Source organism: Coregonus clupeaformis, chromosome 15, assembly GCF_020615455.1.
Source record: "Coregonus clupeaformis isolate EN_2021a chromosome 15, ASM2061545v1, whole genome shotgun sequence".
Classification (NCBI taxonomy): domain Eukaryota; kingdom Metazoa; phylum Chordata; class Actinopteri; order Salmoniformes; family Salmonidae; genus Coregonus; species Coregonus clupeaformis.
In genome coordinates this window covers 59,338,295-59,364,474 of record NC_059206.1, presented here as the reverse complement: position 1 = coordinate 59,364,474, position 26,180 = coordinate 59,338,295, and the positions used below count along the sequence as shown (strand labels likewise).

General features: G+C 42.7%; 2 protein-coding genes across 3 annotated transcripts in view; one reads left to right on the top strand and one right to left on the bottom strand.

Annotated features, from left to right (window-relative positions):
* Positions 1–20,288, top strand: part of LOC121582566 (mediator of RNA polymerase II transcription subunit 15) — a 41,657-nt gene extending 21,369 nt beyond the window's left edge. The window contains exons 6-19 of the mRNA XM_045225459.1: positions 7,177–7,478; positions 7,673–7,978; positions 8,232–8,351; positions 15,399–15,509; positions 15,874–16,167; positions 17,144–17,268; positions 17,402–17,532; positions 17,812–17,946; positions 18,043–18,106; positions 18,206–18,272; positions 18,816–18,976; positions 19,214–19,380; positions 19,713–19,811; positions 20,067–20,288. Of these exons, the coding sequence (XP_045081394.1) occupies positions 7,177–7,478; positions 7,673–7,978; positions 8,232–8,351; positions 15,399–15,509; positions 15,874–16,167; positions 17,144–17,268; positions 17,402–17,532; positions 17,812–17,946; positions 18,043–18,106; positions 18,206–18,272; positions 18,816–18,976; positions 19,214–19,380; positions 19,713–19,811; positions 20,067–20,203 (2,219 nt within the window). The 3' untranslated portion in view covers positions 20,204–20,288. The remainder of the gene's footprint in view (positions 1–7,176; positions 7,479–7,672; positions 7,979–8,231; positions 8,352–15,398; positions 15,510–15,873; positions 16,168–17,143; positions 17,269–17,401; positions 17,533–17,811; positions 17,947–18,042; positions 18,107–18,205; positions 18,273–18,815; positions 18,977–19,213; positions 19,381–19,712; positions 19,812–20,066) is intronic.
* On the bottom strand, positions 20,284–23,875 carry si:ch211-222n4.2 (uncharacterized protein LOC101885505 homolog). 2 transcript variants are annotated; one of them, XM_041898450.2, is made up of 7 exons: positions 22,953–23,875; positions 22,198–22,245; positions 21,874–21,991; positions 21,574–21,790; positions 21,174–21,274; positions 21,006–21,062; positions 20,284–20,917 (listed from the first exon to the last, which is right to left on the bottom strand). In XM_041898450.2, the coding sequence occupies exons 1-7, from the start codon at positions 23,236–23,238 to the stop codon at positions 20,782–20,784; spliced, it is 963 nt and encodes a 320-aa protein (XP_041754384.1). In that variant the 5' UTR covers positions 23,239–23,875; the 3' UTR covers positions 20,284–20,781. The 2 variants fall into 2 exon arrangements, with proteins under 2 accessions (XP_041754384.1, XP_041754383.1); XM_041898449.2 differs by having other exon boundaries at positions 21,874–22,003; positions 22,953–23,874.
* Between the last annotated feature and the right edge of the window lie 2,305 nt (positions 23,876–26,180).

Genomic DNA, 26,180 nt, shown 5'->3' with positions numbered 1-26,180 from the left:
CTTGTTTTTTTTACTGCTGCTCTTTAATTATTTGTTACTTTTATTTTGTATTATTTTATATAGTATTTTTGTTGTTGTATTGTTTAATTTAAATGTATTCGTTTTATTATTATAATTATTTTTATTTTTTATTTTATTTTGTTGTATTCTTTCTTAAAACTGCATTGTTGGTTAAGGGCTTGTAAGTACGCATTTCACTGTAAGATCTATACCTGTTGTATTCGGCGCATGTGACAAATCAAATTTGATTTGATTTGATCACTGGGGGCAAGCTTCCTGCCATCCAGGACCTACAGTGGGGAGAACAAGTGTATTTGATACACTGCCGATTTTGCAGGTTGTCCTACTTACAAAGCATGTAGAGGTCTGTAATTTTTATCATAGGTACACTTCAACTGTGAGAGACGGAATCTAAAACAAAAATCCAGAAAATCACATTGTATGATTTTTAAGTAATTAATGTGCATTTTATTGCATGACATAAGTATTTGATCACCTACCAACCAATAAGAATTCCGGCTCTCACAGACCTGTTAGTTTTTCTTTAAGAAGCCCTCCTGTTCTCCACTCATTACCTGTATTAACTGCACCTGTTTGAACTCGTTATCTGTATAAAAGACACCTGTCCACACACTCAATCAAACAGACTACAACCTCTCCACAATGGCCAAGACCAGAGAGCTGTGTAAGGACATCAGGGATACAATTGTAGACCTGCATGAGGCTGGGATGGGCTGCAGGACAATAGGCAAGCCGCTTGGTGAGAAGGCAACAACTGTTGGCGCAATTATTAGAAAATGGAAGAAGTTCAAGATGACGGTCAATCACCGTCGGTCTGGGGCTCCATGCAAGATCTCACCTCGTGGGGCATCAATGATCATGAGGAAGGTGCGGGATAAGCCCAGAACTACACGGCAGGACCTGGTCAATTACCTGAAGAGAGCTGGGACCACAGTCTCAAAGATAATCATTAGTAACACACTACGCTGTCCTGGATTAAAATCCTGCAGCGCACGCAAGGTCTCCCTGCTCAAGCCAGCGCATGTCCAGGCCCGTCTGAAGTTTGCCAATGACCATATGGATGATCCAGAGGAGGAATGGGAGAAGGTCATGTGGTCTGATGAGACAAAAATATAGCTTTTTGGTCTAAACTCCACTCGCCGTGTTTGGAGGAAGAAGGATGAGTACAACCCCAAGAACACCATCCCAACCGTGAAGCATGGAGGTGGAAACATCATTCTTTGGGGATGCTTTTCTGCAAAGGGGACAGGACGACTGCACCGTATTGAGGGGAGGATGGATGGGGCCATGTATCGCGAGATCTTGGCCAACAACCTCCTTCCCTCAGTAAGAGCATTGAAGATGGGTCGTGGCTGGGTCTTCCAGCATGACAACGACCTGAAACACACAGCCAGGGCAACTAAGGAGTGGCTCCGTAAGAAGCATCTCAAGGTCCTGGAGTGGCCTAGCCAGTCTCCAGACCTGAACCCAATAGAAAATCTTTGGAGGGAGCTGAAAGTCCGTATTGCCCAGCGACAGCCCCGAAACCTGAAGGATCTGGTGAAGGTCTGTATGGAGGAGTGGGCCAAAATCCCTGCTGCAGTGTGTGCAAACCTGGTCAAGACCTACAGGAAACGTATGATCTCTGTAATTGCAAACAAAGGTTTCTGTACCAAATATTAAGTTCTGCTTTTCTGATGTATCAAATACTTATGTCATGCAAATTAATTACTTAAAAATCATACAATGTGATTTTCTGGATTTTTGTTTTACATTCCGTCTCTCACAGTTGAAGTGTACCTATGATAAAAATTACAGACCTCTACATTTGTAAGTAGGAAAACCTGCAAAATCGGCAGTGTATCAAATACTTGTTCTCCCCACTGTATATACTAGGTGGTGTCAGAGGAAGGCCCAAAAAAGTATCAAAGACTCCAGTCACCCAAGTCATAGACTGTTCTCTCTGCTTCTGCAAGGCAAGTGGTACCGGAGCGCCAAGTCTAGGTCCAAAAGGCTCCATAACAGCTTCTACTCCCAAGCCATAAGACTGCTGAACAATTAATCAAATGGCCACCCGGACTGTTTGCATTGACCCCGTGGTGGATAACATCCACTCTTCGTTTATGTAATCATCAGTCCACACATATTTATCCAAGTTCTCTCTCAATTCCGGGACAACCCGGCAGTTTATTTTTTGTTGTTGTTGCCTGATGCAAGACTCTAGTGCGATAGGCGAGAGACTGACTGAAACATTTAAACCTCCATTAATTTACGAAAGGGTAGTCTAATAGCTTGGCTAGGTGTGAAAAATCTCCCAATTTGTGACGCAGTTTAGACTAACGATAGATGCTGTGGTCAATCAGTGTTGAGTCCTATTGTAAAGTGTAGCCTAATGGCCAAAAAATGGAAAACTTGTAATGTATTGAGGCTTAAGTACTCTTAAAGTTTTACATTTCTATCTAAATATCACAAACCAGATTTGCTCTAACGAAAAATGCATCAACCCCTACAAATATATTCATTTATTATAATCCACATAATTCAAACAAAATTAGTTATAGCGAGAGGAGAGAGACTGCAAGCTAAAGACAATCAGAAATAATGTTTCTTTAACCCTGCATTATAATATAACTTATTTTGAACGAAAGCCACAAATGAGTGAGTCACTTAGTCCTATGCTTCTGTTCCTGCTTCTGTTGCCTATTTAAGTGTTTGTTTAATATCCTACTGATTCTGTGATCACCAAGCCTCATGCAACCGCAAAATGTCAGATAAAGCAATTTCACAAATCCGGCTGTTTTAAAACTTTGCTATGCTATATTAAGGGCTTTACTTTTTTTCTCTCTCATTAGAACAGACTGCTATTACTTATAATTTATTTAGTATTGTTTACACTGTTCCAAACTGGCAGATAAATTATATTGTAATCTAACAGCACCTGTTTGTCATGCAACAGTGTCTCTTGTGCTTTTGACAATGATTTTACATGAGGCCTAATTCACATGATATACCTAAAATACTTACAGTACATTTTACATTTACATTTTAGTCATTTAGCAGACGCTCTACCAGTCAAAAGTTTGGACACACCTACTCATTCAAGGATTTTTCTTTATTTTTACTATTTTCTACATTGTAGAATAATAGTGAAGACATCAAAACTATGAAATAATACATATGGAATCATGTAGTAACCAAAAAAGTGTTAAACAAATTAAAATATATTTTCTATTTGAGATTCTTCAAAGTAGCCACCCTTTGCTTTGATGACAGCTTTGCACACTCTTGGCATTCTCTCAACCAGCTTCATGAGGTAGTCACCTGGAATGCATTTAAATTAACAGGAGTGCCTAGTTAAAAGTTAATTTGTGGAATTTCTTTCCTCCTTAATGCGTTTGATCCAATCAGTTGTGTTGTGACAAGGTAGGGTTGGTATACAGAAGATAGCCCCATTTGGTAAAAGACCAAGTCCATATTATGGCAAGAACAGCTCAAATAAGCAAAGCGAAATGACAGTCCATCATTACTTTAAGACATGAAGGTCAGTCAATACGGAAAAGTTAAAGAACTTTGAAAGTTTCTTCAAGTGCAGTCGCAAAAACCATCAAGCGCTATGATGAAACTGGCTCTCATGAGGACCGCCACAGGAAAGGAAGACCCAGAGTTGCCTCTGCTGCATAGAATAAGTTCATTAATAAATGCTTCACAGAGTTTAAGTCACAGATACATCTCAACATCAACTGTTCAGAGGAGACTGCGTGAATCAGGCCTTCATGGTCGAATTGCTGCAAAGAAACCACTACTAAAGGACACCAATAAGAAGAAGAGACTTGCTTGGGACAAGAAACATGAGCAATGGACATTAGACCGGTGGAAATCTGTCCTTTGGTCTGATGAGTCCAAATTTGAGATTTTTGGTTCCAACCGCCGTGTTTTTGTGAGACGCAGAGTAGGTAAACGGATATTCTCCGCATGTGTGGTTCCCACCGTGAAGCATGGAGGAGGAGGTGTGATGGTGTGGGGGTGCTTTGCTGGTGACGCTGTCTGTGATTTATTTAGAATTCAAGGCACACTTAACCAGCATGACTACCACAGCATTCTGCAGCAATACGCCATCCCATCTGGTTTGCGCTTATTGGGACTATAATTTGTTTTTCAACAGGACAATGACCCAAAACACACCTACGGGCTGTGTAAAGGCCAAGGAGAGTGATGGAGTGCTGCATCAGATGACCTGGCCTCCACAATCACCCGACCTCAACCCAATTGAGATGGTTTGGGATGAGTTGGACCGCAGAGTGAAGGAAAAGCAGCCAACAAGTGCTCAGCATATGTGGGAACTCCTTCAAGACTGTTGGAAAAGCATTCCTCATGAAGCTGGTTGAGAGAATGCCAAGCGTGTGCAAAGCTGTCAAGTCAAATGGTGGCTACTTTGATCTGTTTAACACTTTTTTTTGGTTACTACATGGTTCCATATGTGTTATTTCATAGTTTTGATGTCTTCACTATTATTCTACGGTGTAGAAAATAGTAAAAATAAAGAAAACACCTTGAATTAGTAGGTGTGTCCAAACTTTTGACTGGTACTGTATATCCACTAGGCTAATAAATAATCACATTTTTCCTTTCGATTATTTAGTTAAAACTATATAATGTTATTTCAAGTTATCCCTTTGGAGCACATGCAAACGCGATTTGGAGTTGTTTAATGGGAGTGACAAAATGTATTACAATTGAATTTGAATGAACTGAATGATGAGGATGAAGAAGAGGAGGGTGATTGAATTTAGAACAATAGTGTAGGAATTGCTATTCCTTTGTCCCGCGCGCACACAAAAAAAAAATACACTTTTTTTGTTTCTACTTTGTCAGAAGAAGCTGTAACTGGACCGTAGCTTATTACTTACTAAAATTGTTGTTACACTGTACGGTTTTTATTTTTAGAGAAACAAAAATGGTCTGTTATATTCCATTTTATTCTTAAAATATATGTGTTGACTGAATATATGCAAGTGATGTCTGCTAAATTAACAAGTTGAAGGCGAAGCCATAAAGCCTCAGCTACTAAGCACAGATAAAAAAACAAGGTTTCATATATTTCAAGACCTGAGCTATTTAATGTAGGTGTTTTATTTATTACATTTACTTGTGGAATGTTACCGAATAGATAACAACAATATAAATAATAATCTGGTGGCATTGGTAGAGAGTCAGGTGGAGAATGGAATGAAAGTGCACTGTGCTGTAAGTACGCAAGAACGCTGTGGGCCAGGTGTAATTGGAATACAAAAGAAGCCATCCACCCTTGATGGGCTATCAGCAGGACAATAGACTCTTGCCAAGTTTTAGGGACTTTAAAGGTATTAATGGGTGTTTGCGAGGCATGTCACTTCACCCATCTCTTTGCATAGCCCACCACATGCACTGTTTTCTAACCACATCTGGATGGATCCATAACGAATTACTATGGGAATAAAGATCACTGAATGACAGAAATATTAGAATAAAGTAGGCTAATGCAATTGAAGGCAACATTGTTGCTTACTGAAACACCCAAAGTTATCCAATTGTTATAATAGGATTTGAAGCAATAGCCTACCCACGTGTGGTCAACTATTTCAGCACCGTTTCACGCTGCTTTTAGACAAGCATGGGGACTGGTCTTGATAAATCAATCAGATTTTTGAATCTCCGTTTGGATATTGCTTATCCTACAAATAAGCAGTGGAAATGTTAGGATTATTTTGCTCTTCACTCGCTGTCGCTTAGTAGCCTAGGACTACTCCCGACCGGTCACGTTGTACAATGCCATCTTAACCCTAACAGAAACCCTGAGGCCTACATAGGCTACTGTAAAATGCATTTTCGTTTTTCTTGGAATAGAAACACCATAATATTAATCAATTTAATTAACCTAAATTTCTAACAGTATAAACAGCACAACAAATACAATAATACTTTACAAACAAATTATAATCAATCCCATATAGTCTGTTCTAACAAAAAAAGGTTTTAAAGTCTCTAGTACAGCCAATATAAAAAAACAGTCAAATGCATTCGTGAATTCAATCGCTTTAGCCTACATGTTGCGGTTTATTCATTGTTTAAATATTCAAGGATGGCTTTGTTATTTCGTTTTATAACAAAAATGCTTGATTTTCAGTATGAAAATGTATGCACTCACTAACTGTAAGTCGCTCTGGATAAGAGCGTCTGCTAAATGACTAAAATGTAGCCTACCAATAGCCGCCAGTCTAATAAATCAATGTAATATACACAATCACAAAGAAATCCATTCATATTTTGTTGAAGAAGGTCATCAAAAAAACATGACACTAAGACAGTTTATTTCAAAAGAACAGAATAGCATGTTTTAAGATGTATTTATCTGTGCTATAGTAGCTGAGGCTATGGTTGCTTCATGTCAACTAAATTCATTAACTTGTTATGGTCTTTCAGATAGGGTATAGCAATCAAAACGTCTGGCCTGCATGGACCTCTGTAGGATTATTTGGGAAAGTAAGCAAACCCCAACAGGCTTCAGAAAGACTCCCTCAAAGATGCCCTCTGGTGGTTTCAACAAGCATTAAGGACATTAACGGCAACAATGGCTGACAATAAAATACTATGACATCATGCACTGTAACATACTGTACCATATGGCAGCATCCTGCAAGCTGTGCTGCAGTATGATGCAACTTTTAAATGAGGAACCACTGTAGTTCCACTCCGCTAGCGCTTCGTGGAACACACCGTCCACGTCATTCATTATTTTCCATAGAACGCGTAGCCCCTCGTTGATGATCCCTTACTTATTTGAATTCTGTCTGTTAGCCCACAGAAACAATTGGATGAGTAGCCTACCGTTCATTACATTTGATTTTGTATCAGGGACCTCCAAACTCATATTTCTGTGTCCTCAGTGAGGCTCAGAGCATGTGGGTGGAGATGAGTGGGAGCTGCACGGGCACAATTTGACTGGAGCGAGGGAAAGGATGTGGAGCGCTCTGTGAGATGAGCAGGGTGTCCAACTGCTCAACTCGGCTTACATGCACTGCTCCAGACTCTTATTTATGTGTGCTCAGTGAGGCTCAAGTGTAGGGCTTTTCCTCCAGGGCTTTCCCCAAGTTCTCAGCTGGAGGATGTGTGTCTGTTTTGTCCACATCCTCCCTGTAGTAGGAGGTCCAGGGCAGATGCAGATGCAGCAGATCGCCCAGCAGCAGCAGTCCATCCAGTTCCAGCAGTTCCAGGCACAGCAGCAACAGACAGCCATGCAACAACAACAACAGACGGCCATGCAGCAGCAGCAGCAGACAGCAATGCAACAACAACAGACGGCCATACAGCAGCAGCAGTTTCAGGTCCAGCAGCAGCTGAAGCTGCAACAATTACAGCAGCAACACCATCAGAACCAACAGCTCCAACAGCAGCACCAAAACCAGCAGCAGCAGGCCCAAAACCAGCAACAACAGAACCAGGTATAAGCTTCAAAGCCCCGCCATGATAGCCTGCCTAGATGTACATTAAAAAGCTAACGGAGACATGCAAGAAGGCAGTTGAATTGGTTTATCTTTTGGTAAACAAATATGACATGAGAATAAAATGAGCATATTTTGAGGCTTCAAATAATCTGTATCTTAAGTGTTTACACACCCTCCCCATCTGTCTTCAGATGCACCCATCAAGGCACCAGCAACAACAGCAGATAGTTCAGTTACAACTCCAACAGCAGCATGCACAGGCCCAAGCACAGGCCCAGGCACAGTCCATCCAGCACATGGTCCAGCAGCAGCAGCAACAGCAGCAGCAACAGGTTCAGTCTCAGCCCCAGCCGACCCAGCTGCCCCCCCACTCCCAGCAGCAGGGCATGGTGCCCCAGTCTCTTGCTGGGCAGATGGCCCCCACACAGCATGTACCCATCAGCTCACTCAGTCAGCAGCAACAGCAGCAGCAGCAGCTCAAGATCCAAGCCTTGCAGGTAAAGCAGAGGTGGTGTTATTGAAAAAAATTAATTAAAAGTTTAGTTCAACATCTGTAGAATAGTGGTGACCTTTTGTTGTCCACTCTAAATTCATAATCTATCGTCTCTGGGATAACACACTTATTCCAGTAACTCGTTTACGCACCCCTCTGCTTGCTTGCTTGCTTCCCTATGTGTGTGTATGTGCTGTGTGTTCTTTGTATGTATGTGTGTGTGTGTGTGTGCGCTTTGTGTGTTTGTGTGTGGCCAGGCTAGAGCGTTGCAGCAGCAGCAACAGCAGCAGCAGCAAGTCCAGCAAGCCCAGCAGGCAGCGCAGCAAGCCCAGCAGGCGGCAGCTCAGGCCCAGCTAGCGGCAGCAGTACCTGGCCAGGTAAGAGCACTGCAAGCTGGTGTGGTGGGACTGATTGACTGCCACTGGTCACTGAGCCTGGCCTGGAGTGAGTCCATGCTTTCAGATTTACCTGTTTGGATTGACGACAGCGTTGATTGAATTTTGGGTCGCAAGCTCTACTGTTGGCGTCACCTGACTTGAGGAAGAATAAGGATAATTGACCATATTTCGTTTTCTGTGTTGCCTGTTGCCATACTAAAGCTACTGCCATAGCCAGGATGTAGTAGTGGTTGTTTTATCACTTAGCATTAGCTAGCGAGACTTAAGTTTGCATCGATTCATATAAAGGCAACGTTGCTGCTTAATGGCTCAGAGGTTCTTTGGTTTGAACAGAATGATGAATCTCCTACGTAACCCAGGGAATCAATTTAGTTTGTTGTCATTTGCATATACAGTGCCTTCAAAGTATTCACACCCCTTGTCTTTTTCCACATTATGTTTTGGAACAGCCTGAATTTTAAATTGAATACATTTATATTTTTGTAACTGGCCTACACGCAATACCCCATAATGTCAAAGTGGAATTATGTTTATTTACATTTTAATGAATTAATAAAAAATGAAAAGCTGAAATGTCTTGAGTCAATAAGTATTCAAACCCTTTGTTATGGCAAGCCTAAAGTTCAAGAGTGATAATTTGCTTAACAAGACATATAATAAGTTGCATGGACTCACTCTGTGTGCAATAATAGTGTTTAGCATGATTTTTGAATGACTACCTAATCTCTGTACACCACACATACAATTATCCGTAAAGGTCCCTCAGTCAAGCAGTGAATTTCAAACACAGATTCAACCACAAAGACCAGGGAGGTTTTCCAATGCCTCACAAAGAAGGGCACCTATTGGTAGATGGGTAAAAATAAATAAAGCAGACATTGAATATCCCTTTGAGCATGGTGAAGTTATTCATTACACTTTGGTGTTGCAATGTTCCTGAGTGTCCGAGTTACAGTTTTCACTTAAATCTACATGAAAATCTATGGCAAGACCTGAAAATGGTTATCTAGCAATGGTCAACAACCAATTTGACAGAGCTTGAAGAATTTAGAAAATAATAATGGGTAAATGTTGCACAATCCAGGTGTGGAAACCTCTTAGAGACTTACCCAGAAAGACTCACAGCTGTCATCTCTGCCAAAGGTGCTTCTACAAAGTATTGACTCGGGTGTGAATACTTATTTAAGTAAATGAGATATTTCTGTATTTCATTTTCAATACATTTGCTAAAATGTCTAAACATGTTTTCACTTTGTCATAATGGGGTATTGTGTGTAGATGGGTGAGAAATCTATTTAATCCATTTGGAATTCAGGCTGTAACACAACAAATGTGGAATAAGGGGCATGAATACTGAAGGCACTGTATGGTGCTTTTTGAGAATTCGCTGATATGCTTGGTACTCATCACTTCCCAGCAAAAGAGTGATAGGGCTAGGATTCATTTCCACAAGACACTTCAATCAATCAATGACATTTATTTATAAAGCCCTTTTTACATCAGCAGATGTCACAAAGGGCTATACAGAAACCCAGCCTAAAAAACCCAAACAGCAAGCAATGCAGATGTAGAAGCACGGTGGCTAAGAAAAACTCCCTAGAAAGGCAGGAACCTAGGAAGGAAGAAACCTAGAGAGGAACCAGGCTCTGAGGGGTGGCCAGTCCTCTTCTGGCTGTGCCGGGTGGAGATTATAAGAGTACAGTTGAAGTCGGAAGTTTACATACACTTAGGTTGGAGTCAATAAAACTAATTTTTCAACCACTCCACAAATTTCTTGTTAACAAACTATAGTTTTGGCAAGTCGGTTAGGACATCTACTTTGTGCATGACACAAGTAATTTTTCCAACAATTGTTTACACACAGATTAATTCACTTATAATTCACTGTATCACAATTCCAGTGGTCAGAAGTTTACATACACTAAGTTGACTGTGCCTTTAAACAAGCTTGGAAAATTCCAGAAAATGATGTCATGGCTTTAGAAGCGTCTGATAGGCTAATTGACATCATTTGAGTCAATTGGAGGTGTACCTGTGGATATATTTCAAGGCCTACCTTCAAACTCAGTGCCTCTTTGCTTGACATCATGGGAAAATCAAAAGAAATCAGCCAAGACCTCAGAAATAAAATTGTAGACCTCCACAAGTCTGGTTCATCCTTGGGAGCAAATTCCAAACGCCTGAAAGTACCACGTTCATCTGTACAAACAATAGTACGCAAGTATAAGCACCATGGGACCACGCAGCCATCATACCGCTCAGGAAGGAGACGCGTTCTATCTCCTAGAGATGAACGTACTTTGGTGCGAAAAGTGCAAATCAATCCCAGAACAACAGCAAAGGACCTTGTGAAGATGCTGGAGGAAACAGGTACAGAAGTATCAATATCCACAGTAAAAAGAGTCCTATATCGACATAACCTGAAAGGTCGTTCAGCAAAGAAGAAGCCACTGCTCCAAAACCGCCATAAAAAAGCCAGACTACGGTTTGCAACTGCACATGGGGACAAAGACTGTACTTTTTGGAGAAATGTCCTCTGGTCTGATGAAACAAAAATAGAACCGTTTGCCATAATGACCATCGTTATGTTTGGAGTAAAAAGGGGGTCTTGCAAGCCAAAGAACACCATCCCAACCGTGAAGCACGGGGTGGCAGCATCATGCTGTTGGGGTGCTTTGCTGCACGAGGGACTGGTGCACTTCACAAAATAGATGGCATCATGAGGAAGGAAAATAATGTGGATATATTAAAGCAACATCTCAAGACCTCAGTCATGAAGTTAAAGCTTGGTCGCAAATGGGTCTTCCAAATGGACAATGACCCCAAGCATACTTCCAAAGTTGTGGCAAAATGGCTTAAGCACAACAAAGTCAAGGTATTGGAGTGGCCATCACAAAGCCCTGACCTCAATAGAAAATGTGTGGGCAGAACTGAAAAAGCGTGTGCGAGCAAGGAGGCCTACAAACCTGACTCAGTTACACCAGCTCTCCAGTGGAGAGAGGGAAGCCGGCCAGGCAGAGACAGCAAGGGCGGTTTGTCGCTCCAGTGCCTTGCCGTTCACCTTCGCACCCCTGGGCCAGACTACACTCAATTATAGGACCTACTGAAGAGATGAGTCTTCAGTAAGGACTTAAAGGTCGAGACTGAGCCTGCGTCTCTCACATGGATAGGCAGACCATTCCATAAACATTGAGCTCTATAGGAGAAAGTCCTGCCTACAGCTGTTTGCTTAGAAGTTCTAGATACAATAAGGAGGCCTGTGTCTTGTGACCGTAGCGTACGTGTAGGTATTGTGATGTCACGAGAGGCTGTGTCCTGGAGGGACGTTACATCCCCCTGAGGTGGCTGCAAACCCAGACAGCTATGGCTCCATCTGCTGGTATGGTCGAGAACTCCACCCCTCTATGGCCAATCTTCCCACGCAGCTGAAACAAATGAGGAGCTGATGAGCTGAAGGTTTGGGAAGGGAAGAGACACAGTCTCCAAGCTGGGCTCTCTGGAGGACAAGAGTGCTGCACGTCCACTTCCATGAGGAATATAAGGATTTGGAGATACTTACCTTTGGGAAATACTCACCTTTGGATATATGCACCTGTGGAAATACGTGAGAGACATTTGGAAGGACTTTTTGCTGGGTTGGCCACTAGCTGCAACGTGGACTACAGTAAGGCTGGGGAAAAGTTATCTGAGCGAGTGAGAATTATGATTTTGGATGTGGAAGAGACATCCCTGAACTGTTAACCCTTAAAGAGCCACAAGAGAACAGAATTTTGTTATATTTTCGTTAATTTCCCAAGAGCTATAATAAAATCCTTGTTTTGTTTGAACCTTGTCTCCTTGCACTACTTGAGCAATCCCGCTGAAAGCTGTGTAGCCTCTCGTGACGTCACAGTATGTACGGCTGGACCAGATAAGTAGGAGCAAGCCCATGTAATGCTTTGTAGGTTAGCAGTAAAACCTTGAAATCAGCCCTATCCTTAACAGGAAGCCATTGTAGAGAGGCTAGCACTGGAGTAATATGATCAAATGTTTTGGTTCTAGTCAGGATTCTAGCAGCCGTGTTTAGCACTAACTGAAGTTTATTTAGTGCTTTATCCGGGTAGCCGGAGAGTAGAGCATTGCAGTATTCTAATCTAGAAGTGACTAAAGCATGGATTAGCTTCGCGGCATAATTTTTGGACAACACGTTTCTGATTTTTTGCAATGTTACGAAGATGGAAAAAAGCTGTCCTTGAAATATTCTTGATATGTTCGTCAAAAGAGAAATCAGGGTCCAGAGTAACGCCGAGGTCATTCACAGTTTTATTTGAGACGACTATACAGCCATCAAGATTAATTGTCAGATCTAACAGCAGATCTCTTTGTTTCTTGGGACCTAGAACTAGCATCTCTGTTTTGTCCGAGTTTAAAAGTAAAAAATGTGCCGCCATCCACTCCCTTATGTCTGAAACACAGGCTTCCAGGTAAGGCAATTTTGGGGCTTCACCATGTTTCATCGAAATGTACAGCTGTGTGTCATCCGCATAGCAGTGAAAGTTTACATTGTGTTTCCGAATGACATCACCAAGAGGTAGAATATATAGTGAAAACAATAGTGGTCCTAAAACAGAACCTTGAGGAACGCCGAAACGTACAATTCATTTGTCAGAGGACAAACCATCCACAGAGACGAACTGAAATCTTTCCGACAGATAAGATCCAAACCAGGCAAGAACTTGTCCGTGTAGACCAATTAGGGTTTCTAATCTTGCCAAAAAAAATTGGTGATCGATGGTGTCAAAAGCAGCACTAAGATCTAAGAGCACGAGGACAGATGCAGAGCCTTGGTCTGACGCCATTAAAAGGTCATTTACCACCTTCACGAGTGCAGTCTCAGTGCTATGATGGGGTCTGAAACCAGACGTATACATTATTTGTCTTCAGGAAGGCAGTGAGTTGCTGCGCAACAGCTTTTCCTTAAAATTTTCAAAGGAATGGGAGATTCGATATAGGCCGATAGTAAAAAAATAAATAATACATTTTCCAGGTCAAGGTTTGGCTTTTTCAAGAGAGGCTTTATTACTGCCACTTTTAGTGAGTTTGGTACACATCCGGGGGATAGGGAGCCATTTATTATGTTCAACATAGGAGGGCCAAGCAAAGGAAGTAGCTATTTCAGTAGTTTAGTTGGAATAGGGTCCAGTATGCAGCTTAGAGGCCATTACTATTTTCATGAATGTGTCGAGATATAGGATTAAAACACTTGAGTGTTTCCATTGATCCTAGGTCCTGGCAGTTCTGTGCAGACTCAGGACAACTGAGTTTTGGAGAAATACGCAGATTCCGTAATTTGCTTTCTAATGATCATGATCTTTTCATCGAAGAAATTCATGAATTCATCACTGCTGAAGTGAAGGCTATCCTCTCTTGTTGAATGCTGCTTTTTAGTTAGCTTTGCGACAGTATCTAAAATACATTTTTGGTTGTTCTTATTCTCATCAATTAGGTTGGAAAAATAGGATGAACGAGCAGCCGTGAGGGCTCTTCGATATTGCACGGTACTGTCTTTCCAAGCTAGTCGGAATTTTCTGGAAGCTTGCTTCAGGGCTCTGGTATTTTCTCTATACCAGGGAGCAAATTTCTTGTTACAAATGTTTTTCGTTTTTAGGGGTGCGACTGCATCTAGAGTATTACGCAAGGTTAAATTAAAATCCTCAGTAAGGTGGTTAACCGATATTTGTACTCTGAGGTCCTTGCGTAGGTTTAGGGAGTCTGGAAGGACATCTAGAAATCTTTGGGTTGTCCGAGAATTTATAGCACGGCTTTTGATGATCCTTGGTTGGGGTCTGAGCAGATTATTTGTTGCGATTGCAAATGTAATAGAATGGTGGTCCGATAGTCCAGGATTATGAGGAAAAACATTTAGATCCACAATATTTATTCCACAGGACAAAACTAGATCCAGGGTATGACTGTGGCAATGAGTAGGTCCGGAGACATGTTGGACAAAACCCACTGAGTCGATGATGGTGCCGAAATCCTTTTGGAGTGTGTCTGTGGACTTTTCCATGTGAATATTAAAGTCACCAAAAATTAGAATATTATCTGCCATGACTACAAGGTCCGATAGGAATTCAGGGAACTCAGTGAGGAACACTGTATTCGGCCCAGGAGGCCTGTAAACAGTAGCTATACCAAACTAGAATTTATCCAGACCTCTTCAGCCCAATGCTAATTCTCCTCCCTATTGAAGATTTCTCAGAATGAAACCCACGGGTGGGCTGCTGAGAGAAATGAACGTTTCTCTCCCAGAGGATGTCTCTTTATCATACCTCAGACCTACTTTAGAATGTCTTGTTCCCCTTCCATGCATGTGTGGTGTTCATGCAATGAATGCTGCAACTGCATGCCTACTCTGTCCTGCAAACCAAATATATCCTTTAACTCAGCTGCTACATCTACTAGCATTACTCTTAGATGCAAAGACATGGCATCATCAATCATTGAAGGACCCCCACCCTCTCATCCAACTGACCAATAGACAGGGTTGGGAAATCACTGCCAAGCCTCTTACTTGGGGGAACAATGGGGTTCCACTATTGGCGGCCATTCAAAATACTTAAAGCTAGATAACCAAAAATTATGATCTGTTATTTCTAGTCAGTTGACAGATGTTTACGTTCTGTACTTAGCTAATCTATTGAAATAATTGTGTCATACACAATGCATGGTTTGGCCTTGTGAATAAAGAGGAGAGGGAGCATGTTCCCACTGGCTGCGGCAGGCCTCATCACTGTTGTCATGGCAACACTGCCTGGCTGTGTTTCTCACACCAGGGTTAAAGACTGTTACTGTGTGATTTTTGTCAGTGAGTGTGCGTGCATATGTTTGTACATGTCTGCTTGTGTAATGTACCTTACAAGTCTTGTTCCTGGGAGCATGCTTGCATATGTGCTGTTGTGCATGCATGCGCCTCATCTCCGCTGATGCACTGCATTTCTTGTTTTGCTTGTGACATGTCTGTTGTCCCCTCTGTTGTCCTCCAAGATGATGATGCCCCGCCCTGGGATGCAAATTCCACCCAGGTTACCCCGCGCTGCCCCGAACCCCACCATACCTCCAAACTCTGCTGCCGTGGGAGGACAGCAATTGCCACAGGTATTTACGCCAGGGTAGAGTGACCAGGCAGTCTTTATACTCTGACCACCACCTCTCCTAAAACCATGTCCCTCTGGTGTGCTTCCTTATGCCAACCCTTACCCCTCAGTGCAGCCCTCAAATCTCCTCCCAAACCTCCTCTTCTGCTCCTTACACAGACCAGTGGAATTAGATCTGATAGTGAACGTCTGTTCTCATGCTCAGTATATAGTTGATTAATGGAAAGAGAGTTGTAGCTTCTACAAGCAGGTTCCGATTTGGAATCCATGAAGGGTAGGCCTTAGAGCTGGGACGATAAACCGAAAATTACCGACACCGACATTGCCTTCCTCTTACCGAAGCATTTTGCGTACGTCTGTAATTTGTTGTGATTTTGCTACACAACATTCCTGTAGATTGTTCTGAAACAATTTTTTCCCACAGTAATAACATATGCATTATGTGGATTCCTGCTGTGAAAGTATCTGCCTGTCCCTGTTTTCCTGTCGGCTGCTGTGCGAGCGAGCCACTCCATCTCCCCACTGTGCGCACGGAGGAGGGAGAGATGCGTTCTGAGAAGCACAAGTATTTGACCGTTTCTCAAAATGCAATTGCGGGAAAAATAAAGTTTTCAAAGCAACTACTGTTCCAGTTACAGAGAGGAGTGTCACAGCTTTCTGTGAGTATATCATTTATTTCTCACCCCTTAATATTGAGTTCATGTCACCACTTTATAACCGGAGTAGGCTGTAAGCCTAGTATGGTTTCGACGCAGAGCGGAGTGCGCCATTTGCAGTGAATAGGCCTACATCAAGTAGCCTAGGCCTAGCGCTGTAAAAAAATGTTTAGGACATTAGCCTACATTTACTGATATATTAATTAATTAGTCTACATGGCTATATAGCAACAATATCATATTTAGCCTATAGTCCGATATGCACAAAGAGGCAAATGTTTTTATCTAATAGGCTAATTCTGGATCCTATTTTGACAGGGTGCACATCAAAATAACAATCATACATTCCCTGGATATGTTAGATGAAATAGCTTACTTTTTTAATCATAAGCTACCATCTCAGTTGTCTTACTTGTGTCTGGAAAAAATGTGTCTAGAGCCCTGCCACTAATGTAAAGTAATTGTCCAGTAGATATTTTTTTATAGTTGTATTTATTGTTATCCAGCAAAATAGTTACATTTATCACAATTACTTTTTGTACGTATCGCCCAACTCTAGCACCTCCCCACAAAATAATTTATCGTAATTTATCGCTGATTTATCACTATCGCTAACAACTGGTCAATTTATCGCAATATGGATTTTTGTCCATATCGCCCAGCTCTAGTAGGCCTATAGATTTTGTTGGAAATGTAGTGTATTATTTTGCTAAGTATTTGGGCATCTGGCCAGTATTCATCGTTGTGTTTGGTAAGTACCAATAAGACACTCAAATATATTTTCTTTCCATCTTCCTCAGTAGGCACTCAGGCCCTGGTCGGCTAATGGCTTGTGATGTCATGAAGCAGGTTTTCCCCCCTGCTATTAAGGTTGGATGGTAATGTGACGCAGCCTCCAACCAGTTGAAGAGTTGCTGGGGTGTCCAGTGATTGGTTCCTCTTGTGTGAGCTCCCTCTTTTCTTTTCACCTCCTCCATAGGTTCAGCAGCACCAGATGATGTCATCGCCCTCGCCGGTACAGGTGCTGACACCCCAGTCCATGCCCCCCCCTCCCCAGCCACAGCCATCGCCACAGCCCCCATCCTCCCAGCCAAACTCAGTCAGGTGAGCAAAGTTGGCATGCTCACTCTCTTATTGACTTGAATATGGCATTCTAAAGTTTTATTTCAGGTCTAGTCTTGAAATGGAATGAAATTCTCTGGTGTCAACTGTGACCCTGTATTGTGTTTCTTCACAGCAGTTCTGGTCCAACACCGTCGCCGGGAGGCTTCCAGCCTAGCCCATCCCCCCAGCCCTCACATAGCCCAGCCACCGCACGCACCCCCCAGAACTATGGTGTCCCTTCCCCAGGACCGCTCAACACCCCAGGTACTGTCCCAGCTCCTCACTGGAACAGAGGTGGGGGTCTAAGCTCCTAAGCCTCATACTTCACCTATGATTGTTTTCTTTACTAAAGTTTACATTCTTAATTGGCTTTATGTAAGATGTTGATTTCTATGGAACATCTTTAGTTTCCCATTTGCCTGTTATGCCAAATATTGGAAGCCCAATCAAGCCCATTCTCAGTGCCGCTGTATATGTGTACACATATTGAATGGACATGAGTATTCTGATTGTTGTCCCATGTGGTTGTCTGGTGATGTGTAGGGAACCCCAGTTCAGTGATAAGTCCAGTCGGGGCCTCTCAACTGGAGGACCAACAGTACATGGAGAAACTCAAACAGCTTTCCAAATACATTGAGCCACTGAGCAGGATGATCAACAAGATAGACAAAAACGAAGGTATGCACTAATGCCATGCTCTTTCTTACTTACTAAGACTTACTATGTCCACTCTTGGCTATTCCCACTCACTAAAGGGAGTTTGTGTCCCAACAGATAGGAAAAAGGACCTGAGTAAGATGAAGAGCCTGCTGAACATTCTCACTGACCCGAGCACAAGGTAAAATAACACAAGTGTGTTGCTTATGTATGTGTCAGTGCCCATCCAGGATGGTCTTAACAATGGTTATTGAATGTATCTCCTCTCCCTGACTTGCAGGTGTCCTCTCAGGACCTTACAGAAGTGTGAGATAGCACTGGAGAAACTGAAGAATGATATGGCTGTGGTAAGCTTGAAACTGCGTTTTTCATTTTATTTTTATCGCTTTTTTACCCCTCTTTTCTCCCCAATTTCGTGATATCCAATTGCGATCCAATTACGATATTGTCTCAAAAAAAAAAAAAAAAAAAATTATGCACGCATGACTGTAAGTCGCTTTGGATAAAAGCGTCTGCTAAATGGCATATTATTATATTATTATTATTTTTTCATCGCTGCCCCTTGTGGCGGGCCGGGCGCCTGCAGGCTGACGTCGGCAGCAGTTGAATGGTGTTTCCTCTGACACATTGGTGCGGCTGGCTTCCGGGTTAAGCGGGCGGGTGTTAAGGAGCGCGGTTTGGCAGGTCGCGTTTCGGAGGACGCATGACTCGACATTCGCCTCTCCTGTTGGGGAGTTGCAGCGATGAGACAAGATCGTCATTGGATATGACAAAATTGGGGAAAAGAAAGTGAATTATTAGTTGTAAAGAACCTAAAACCCCAGCAACTATTTAACAAAATGTTTCCCTATTTAGCTTATTAATAAGACTTTTTCCTAAACCTGTTGTAGCCGACGCCACCCCCTCCACCTGTGCCCTGCACCAAGCAGCAGTACCTGTGCCAGCCCCTCTTGGATGCCGTCATGGCAAACATCCGCTCGCCTGTCTTCAACCATTCCCTGTACCGTACCTTCGCCCCAGCCATGACAGCCATCCACGGGCCGCCCATCACGTGAGTTTACCCTAATCACTCCTTCATGTCCAGAAACCATGTCCCCCCCCCGACAACTCATTTTCGGCTGGCATTTTGGAGCGACCCTGCTTTAGATCTGCCCACTTCTGTCATTGATACAAGACCATCCTCATTTCCTACAGTGCATTTAGAAAGTGTGTGAAAGACTACAGTAGAAGTGGAATCAGGCCGTCATCTGACACCCATCTCTATTATCTCCCCCTCTCCACTCCACAGGGGCCCCACCATCGTGGCCCGGAAGAGGAAACACGAGGAGGATGACCGCCAGACCATCCCCAACATCCTGCAGGGGGAGGTGGCCCGCCTCAACGCCAAGTTCCTGGTCAACCTGGACCCCTCATTCTGCAGTAACAACGGCACTGTGCATCTAATCTGTAAACTAGGTGAGTATAGGGCAGGGGTAGGCAACTAGATTCAGCCGCGGTTACATTGAGACACGATCACGTCTCCCTTTTCATTTGTGGGAACAGATTTTCTAAATTAAACTCATTTCTAGCTGAATTTCTGATCATACATTGACCAAAAATGAAAATCCTTACTAAAATCTTTAGGGGGGCAAAAACATCACTCACGGGCAGATTTTGGCCCATGGGCCTACTGTTGCCGACCCCTGGTTTAGGGCATTGAGAGATGAAGGCTGGGGGAAATCACATTATCCTCCCTCAAAGATAAAATAAATTGATGTCTGATGCTATTCTCTGCTTCTCTCCGCCAGACGACAAGAACCTGCCAAGTGTGCCACCTCTCCAGCTCAGCATCCCTGCAGACTACCCAGACCAAAGCCCTCAGTGGGCAGACGATGGGCAAGTGTATGGTAAGACACACTGGCTCTCTCTGTACCCATACTCAACTATGGAGCCTGTTTTAGTCAAATTGACTCTACTTTAACTTTGGTTGTAATGGAATGTTGTCCAATATTACCTACAGTTTAAAATGTGTTACAAATTAAATGTTCAGCAAAATAACAATCATATATATATTTTTTACCATACTGCCATGACAGTAGCCAGTTTTTCAGGTTTCATGCATTTTCTAATTGATTAATGAATCACTTTGTCTTCCTCTCCAGGTGCCAACCCCTTCCTAAAGAACGTTCACAGAAACATGACCTCCAAACTCCTACAGCTCCCAGACAAGCACTCAGTGACTGCACTGCTCAATACCTGGGCCCAGAGTGTCAGACAAGCCTGTCTTTCTGCAGCGTAGACAAGAGGCTCACCTCACCTCTCCATCAAACCTCTGCTGGAGACAATATAACTTATCACAAAGACTGTGCAAACTGAAAGGAGTGGGCTACCTCTCCTTGGAATGCCAGCTCTCCCCTACCACCACTAGGGTGTGCTGCTGAGGTTTCAACACCCCATTTGGGGTGTGTTCTGTAAAGAATTCTGAGGTGAGAAAATGTATAACCAATAACTGACCACTTTGCTGTGTAAAGCTTTGAAGTGTGTTTATGTACTGGTAAGGGAATTTGTTTTTTTGTTATCAAGAATAAATAATTTTCTGTTCACCTGTTTTCATTAACCAGATCCATCACCATCATCCTTTCCCGTAAGATGAAATTCAACTAACTTGACCAACCTACCAACAACGACACACCAAAATAAGTTTAATAGGGAAAATTATAAATGTATGTACATTGAAATATAAACTTTATATAAGTTAACATTCAGTCAGTGGTAATTGAAGTCCTTCAATGGCCATAATAGGAGCCGGTCCTGATCTTAGTTAAAGAGGCTTTGGTTCGGCAGTGCTGGCTGGGGCTGCTGTACTGTTTGTCCTTCTCAATGCACTGTTCTCCTCAGCCTGCTCCTCTGTACAGTCTGGGTCCTCTTCTGCCTCTCTGCGATGCTGGAGCTCAGGTGCTGTTTGAGGGCTGGGAGGATCACCCTCTCTGTCACCCCTGCCTGGTTCCCAGACCTGGAAAGGGTACAGGGACATAGAGGATAGCTGTTCCACTACCAATGTTAATGTTTATGAAATAAGAGATTAGGAAAGATTCACTTACATTCTCTTGGGAAGTGGTTGAAGTGCTAGTTGAGGAAACCTCTCTACATCTGCCTTGCTGAGAGGGAAGTCAAATGTATTGTTCAATTTACCTGTATTTTTTATTTATATATATATTTTTAAATGACTGAATCAGGTAAAAAAAAATGCCTACTAAACTGCTGTTTACCTGGTGCCATCAGCAAGGTAGGCCTTTGTCATGATGTAGTTCTCAGGAGTGATTTTCTTGTTGAACACAATGTCTCGGAGGACAGCCTTCACACGTATAATCTATATGAAACAAACCATCAGGGACAGCGATACCTCACTGAAAAAACACTGACACAGTCAGTCCTCCATGTAAACTTTACATTGAGTTATGGAGAACATGGTCAGAAAACAACTAGCTATTGGGCAAATGACTGAAATCATGCATGCCCTTGTAAATGTAAGAAATGTTTATGTAGTTTATGGTTTTACAATGCGAGAATCTAATTTGTCTGCTGCACGAAAATTGTTCTAAACCGTAGCTATGCTGGCCAATGCTAAGGGACTGTGCAATAGCACCAATGTGTCTGAGGATATCTGACCTCCTGAGACTGCAGGCTGTTGGCGTTGTAGAGCTGCCGTATGATGACCTCACATTCCTGCAGGGTGGGGGGTCGGGGGGGATGGGATGGGCTGCTGTGGATCCGGAGGGGCTGCAGAGAGGTGATGAGGCCTCCCCTCAGCTCTGACTCGTGTTCTTGCCTTGCCACTCCAGCGGTCTCAGTGTAGGTGTGAGCCACACAACCGTCCCCTGCTATACTGCTTCCGTGGGGGTCAAACAAGTGTTTTTAGATAAGACAATTGGAGGAGATGGACTAGGGGGTAGAGGTATGGATGCTTACCTGAGCCCTGGGTCTTGAGATGGGCGTGTGTCTTGTAAAGGTTGCTCCAGGTAGATCCCTCTCTGTATCTGGGCCTCACTCCCCTGTGTTGGTGGCCTTGTGCTCCTGCGGCTTGATCCTAAAGAAATACCTTCCCCAATAGGTAGGCATATGCGCCACACAGGAAACTTAAAGTGATGTTGCGAAAAGTAATATCTAACCACAACACAACCACTGATCTGAAAGTCCAAGATCCAATGCTTTCTTGGTCCCAAGAGGATTATAGACCTTGCCTACTTAGCTAGCCTTTCAGCATAGAGGTTGTCAAAGATGATTGAAGCCTACCTTTTCTGCAAGACTTTGAAGGCTCCATGATCAGCTTATACTGCAGCTCTGTAACATCAAAGTCAAAGGGAGGTCATGTAGAAGACATATGACAGGTGGCAGCAACAGCATACCTCAACTGCCATGCTGTTTATAAGCTCTTGTAACAAGTCCTTTGAGCAACCTTGGCACTATGTGTCTCGCTGCTCTGACAGAGTGAAGACAGAGGACCCATGTGATTATTTTTAAATGGATTGAAAAATCTCTGTGGGGGGTAGGATGCAGAGGCGATATAGAGAAGCTTGTCTGTTCTGTAAAGTGATACTGCACTCCACCGCCTCCCACGGTGATACTAACCATCCTTTCATTTTCCTCATTCAAACACTAGTGCTAGGATATAGTGTATCACCTCTGTCAGCATTGCCTCATCCTCAGATCTCTGTGTGATTATCATGCTAAAAAGCGTGCAAACATTAGACATGTATTACAGATACAGATTTCCACTAAAGAAAACTTGATCATATACAAATTATTGCTGGCTAGTGGCTACCCAATGTGTAGGCCTGTTAGTCTGTAGGGAAAGAAAGGCAGTAGCTTAAATGGTGGCATTGGTATAGTTAAGGGGGAAAGGCTATACATTGTATATGCTATTCTAACTCAGTAACTGGATCTGTAACGTTACTGTACAAAGATGACAAGAATCAAATCTGCTGCCTATGATGACGCTTTTGGAAATCAAAAACATCAGCAAAGACACGAGGACAGGTTTGACTCACCTTTATTTTCCCGTCTGAGGTCTTCTATTTCACCGTGTAGCTTCTGAAGAGTGTCCTTGTGCTGTAGTTGCAGGAACTGAATATTCCTCTGAAGCGATGCAACGCGAGTATCCATATCGCGGTGAGATGAGACCTCTCCCCCTCTGTCCCCACGGGGTGAATCGGACAGCGGTTCAAGGTGGTTGACCGGGCAAGGCCGTGGTTGTGGAAAGCAAGCCTTGTCAAGACATCCAACGCGGGACCAGTGGGGTAGATTTCGCAGAGGCGGAAGACTGTTGCCTGACATATCTAAGCTATATGGTTAGCTAGCAACACGACAGTGTTTTAACTGGCTAACTAACTTAGCTACAGTAGCTAGCTAGACTAGCAAGCAACAACAGGTCATCCTATCCGCATGAATAATCGTGCAGCCAGAACCCCTTACCGTAAACGTTCCCGGGTGCATGGATTGTTCACCTCCACAATATGCAAAGTTTCGAAACAATTTAACGAGATAGCTAGGAAAGGTAAATACAGCGATTACCCACAGCCACTACTGACAACAATTTATTTCCCTTTTCACTGTCCTTGTGCTTGGTCTTGGTGGACATGCACTACTCGCATACAACGTTGCCATGACAACCAGACTGTCTGGTTCTGGTGGCTGGAAATAAAAACATATCTGAACATTCTACCATTCGAATGTATCACTGTAAATGTCTGTCTCGTCTTTGCAAGATCACATATAGACAAGCATACAGAAAAGATTAAGGCAAATAATGTCATCTTCAATTCAATTTTCAGGACTTTATTTCTTAGATGTTAAGTGCCCCATATGGGGGACTTTGAGCGGTTCTGGCCCGGTTCCAACTGACATGGTGTACAAAGCACTCTGTGAATGCCGAATGGACCTGTGTGTAGCAGAGTTTCTAAACCCAGAGGATCAACATCGCGAGACTTCCGGCCACGTTTCTCGGAAAACTGTGAGTGCTATTACATGATACAGTATCAGGACTTGTTGCATTTACACGGTGGTGGAAACAGTACCCAATTGTCATACTTTGGTGTAAGTAAAGATACCCTAATAGAAAGTGACTCAAGTAAAAGTGACAGTCACCCAGTAAAATACTATTTGAGTAAAAGTTTTAAAGTATTTGGTTTTAAATATACTTAAGTATCAAAAGTAAAAGTATACATCTTATCAAATTCCTTATATTATATATATATATTTTTTGCGGATAGCCAGGGGCACACCAGACACTCAGACACAATTTACAAACAAAGCATTTGTGTTTAGTGAGCGCCACATCACAGGCAGTAGACCGGGGATGTTCTCTTGATAAGTGCGAAAATAAACAATTTTCTTGTCCTGCTAAGCATTCAAAATATAACGAGGGGGGGTGGATCAGCTTAATATTGCAGATAGATTGTATCTTCTATCAATGTAATTGTCTGCATCACTTCCAATCCCCCATGTTTTTTTATATATATATATACTCCCCTTTATTACTTTTCAACCCCGCCATCCTTTCCGGAGTAAATTAGTGAACAACAATGCCCAGGCCTCTACTTCCGGCCTATACTTACAACTGAACAACTTGCTATTTAGAGCATTTCCCAAAAATATGTCTTGTTTTTGTCTTCAAAGACAATACCAATTGTAGGCTATAACAAATGTGCATAGTCATGCAGTGACAGAATGATAACTGAGATAATGCAAATAATTAATGATTACCTAGTTGGGCTAACTTTTTTAACTTCTTGCTGTAGGCCTACATCATCATCCTCTGCCTGCATACCTACCTGTAGCCGACCTGCCTCTGGTACAATGCATTTCCACCTCTCACTCTATCTTGCTTGTCCATCTTCCTCAATTAAAATGAGATATTCTAACAGATCAATCTTGCTGGAAAATCATAATAAAATATTGCTATGTTATTTAGCTATAGTGTGGATGTAGGGTTGTTTTTTTAGTATAGAATGAGCACCCAGATGCTGTGTAGGCAACACAATAATATCAGACAAAGACGAGCTGGCCCAGTGAACATTTTTCACAGGCCTCCTTCACGTTTTCTACTACACTGAACAATAATATCAGACAGAGACAAACTGGCCCAGTGAAAGTTTTTCACAGGCCTCCTTCACGTTTTCTACTACATTGAACAAAAATATAAATGCAACATGCAACAATTTAAAATATTTGACTGAGTTACAATTCATATAAGAAAATCAGTACATTGAAATAAATTCATTAGGCCCTAATCTTTGGATTTCACATGACTGGGAATACAGATATGCATCTGTTGGTCATAGATACATTAAAAAAAGGTAGGGTCGTGGATAAAAAAAACTGTCAGTATCTGGTGTGACCACCATTTGCCTCATGCAGCACGCCACATCTCCTTCGCAAAGAGTTGATCAGGCTGTGGCCTGTGGAATGTTATCCCACTCCTCTTCAATGGCTGTGCGACGTTTCTGGATATTGGCAGGAACTAGAACACGCTGTCGTACACTTAGATCCAGAGCATCCCAAACTTGCTCAATGGGTGACATGTCTGGTGAGTATGCAGGCCATGGAAGAACTGGGATATTTTCAGCTTCCAGGAATTGTGTACAGATCCTTGCGACATGGGGCTGTGCATTATCATGCTGAAACATGAGGTGATGTCGGCGGATAAATGGCACGACAATGGGCCTCATGATCTCGTCACATTATCTCTGTACATTCAAATTGCCATCGATAAAATGCAATTGTGTTCGTTGTCCGTAGCTTATGTCTGCCCATACCATAACCCCATCGCCACCATGGGGCACTCGGTTCACAACGTTGACATCAGCAAACCGCTCGCCCATACGACGCCATACACATGGTCTGCGGTTGTGAGGCCGGTTGGACGTACTGCCAAATTCTCTAAAATGATGTTTGAGGCAGCTTATGGTAGAGAAATTAACAGTAAATTATCTGGCAACAGTTCTGGTGGACATTCCTGTAGTCAGCATGCCAATTGCACTCTCCCTCAAAACTTGAGACATCTGTGACATTGCGTTGTGACAAAACTGAACATTTTAGTGGCCTTTTGTCCCCAGCACAAGGTGCACCTGTGTAATGATCATGCTGTTTAATCAGCTTCTTGATATGCTACACGTCACGTGGATGGATTATCTTGCCAAAGGAGAAATGCACACTAACAGGGATATAAACAAATTTGGACACAACATGAGAGAGAAATAAGTATTTTGTGCATATGG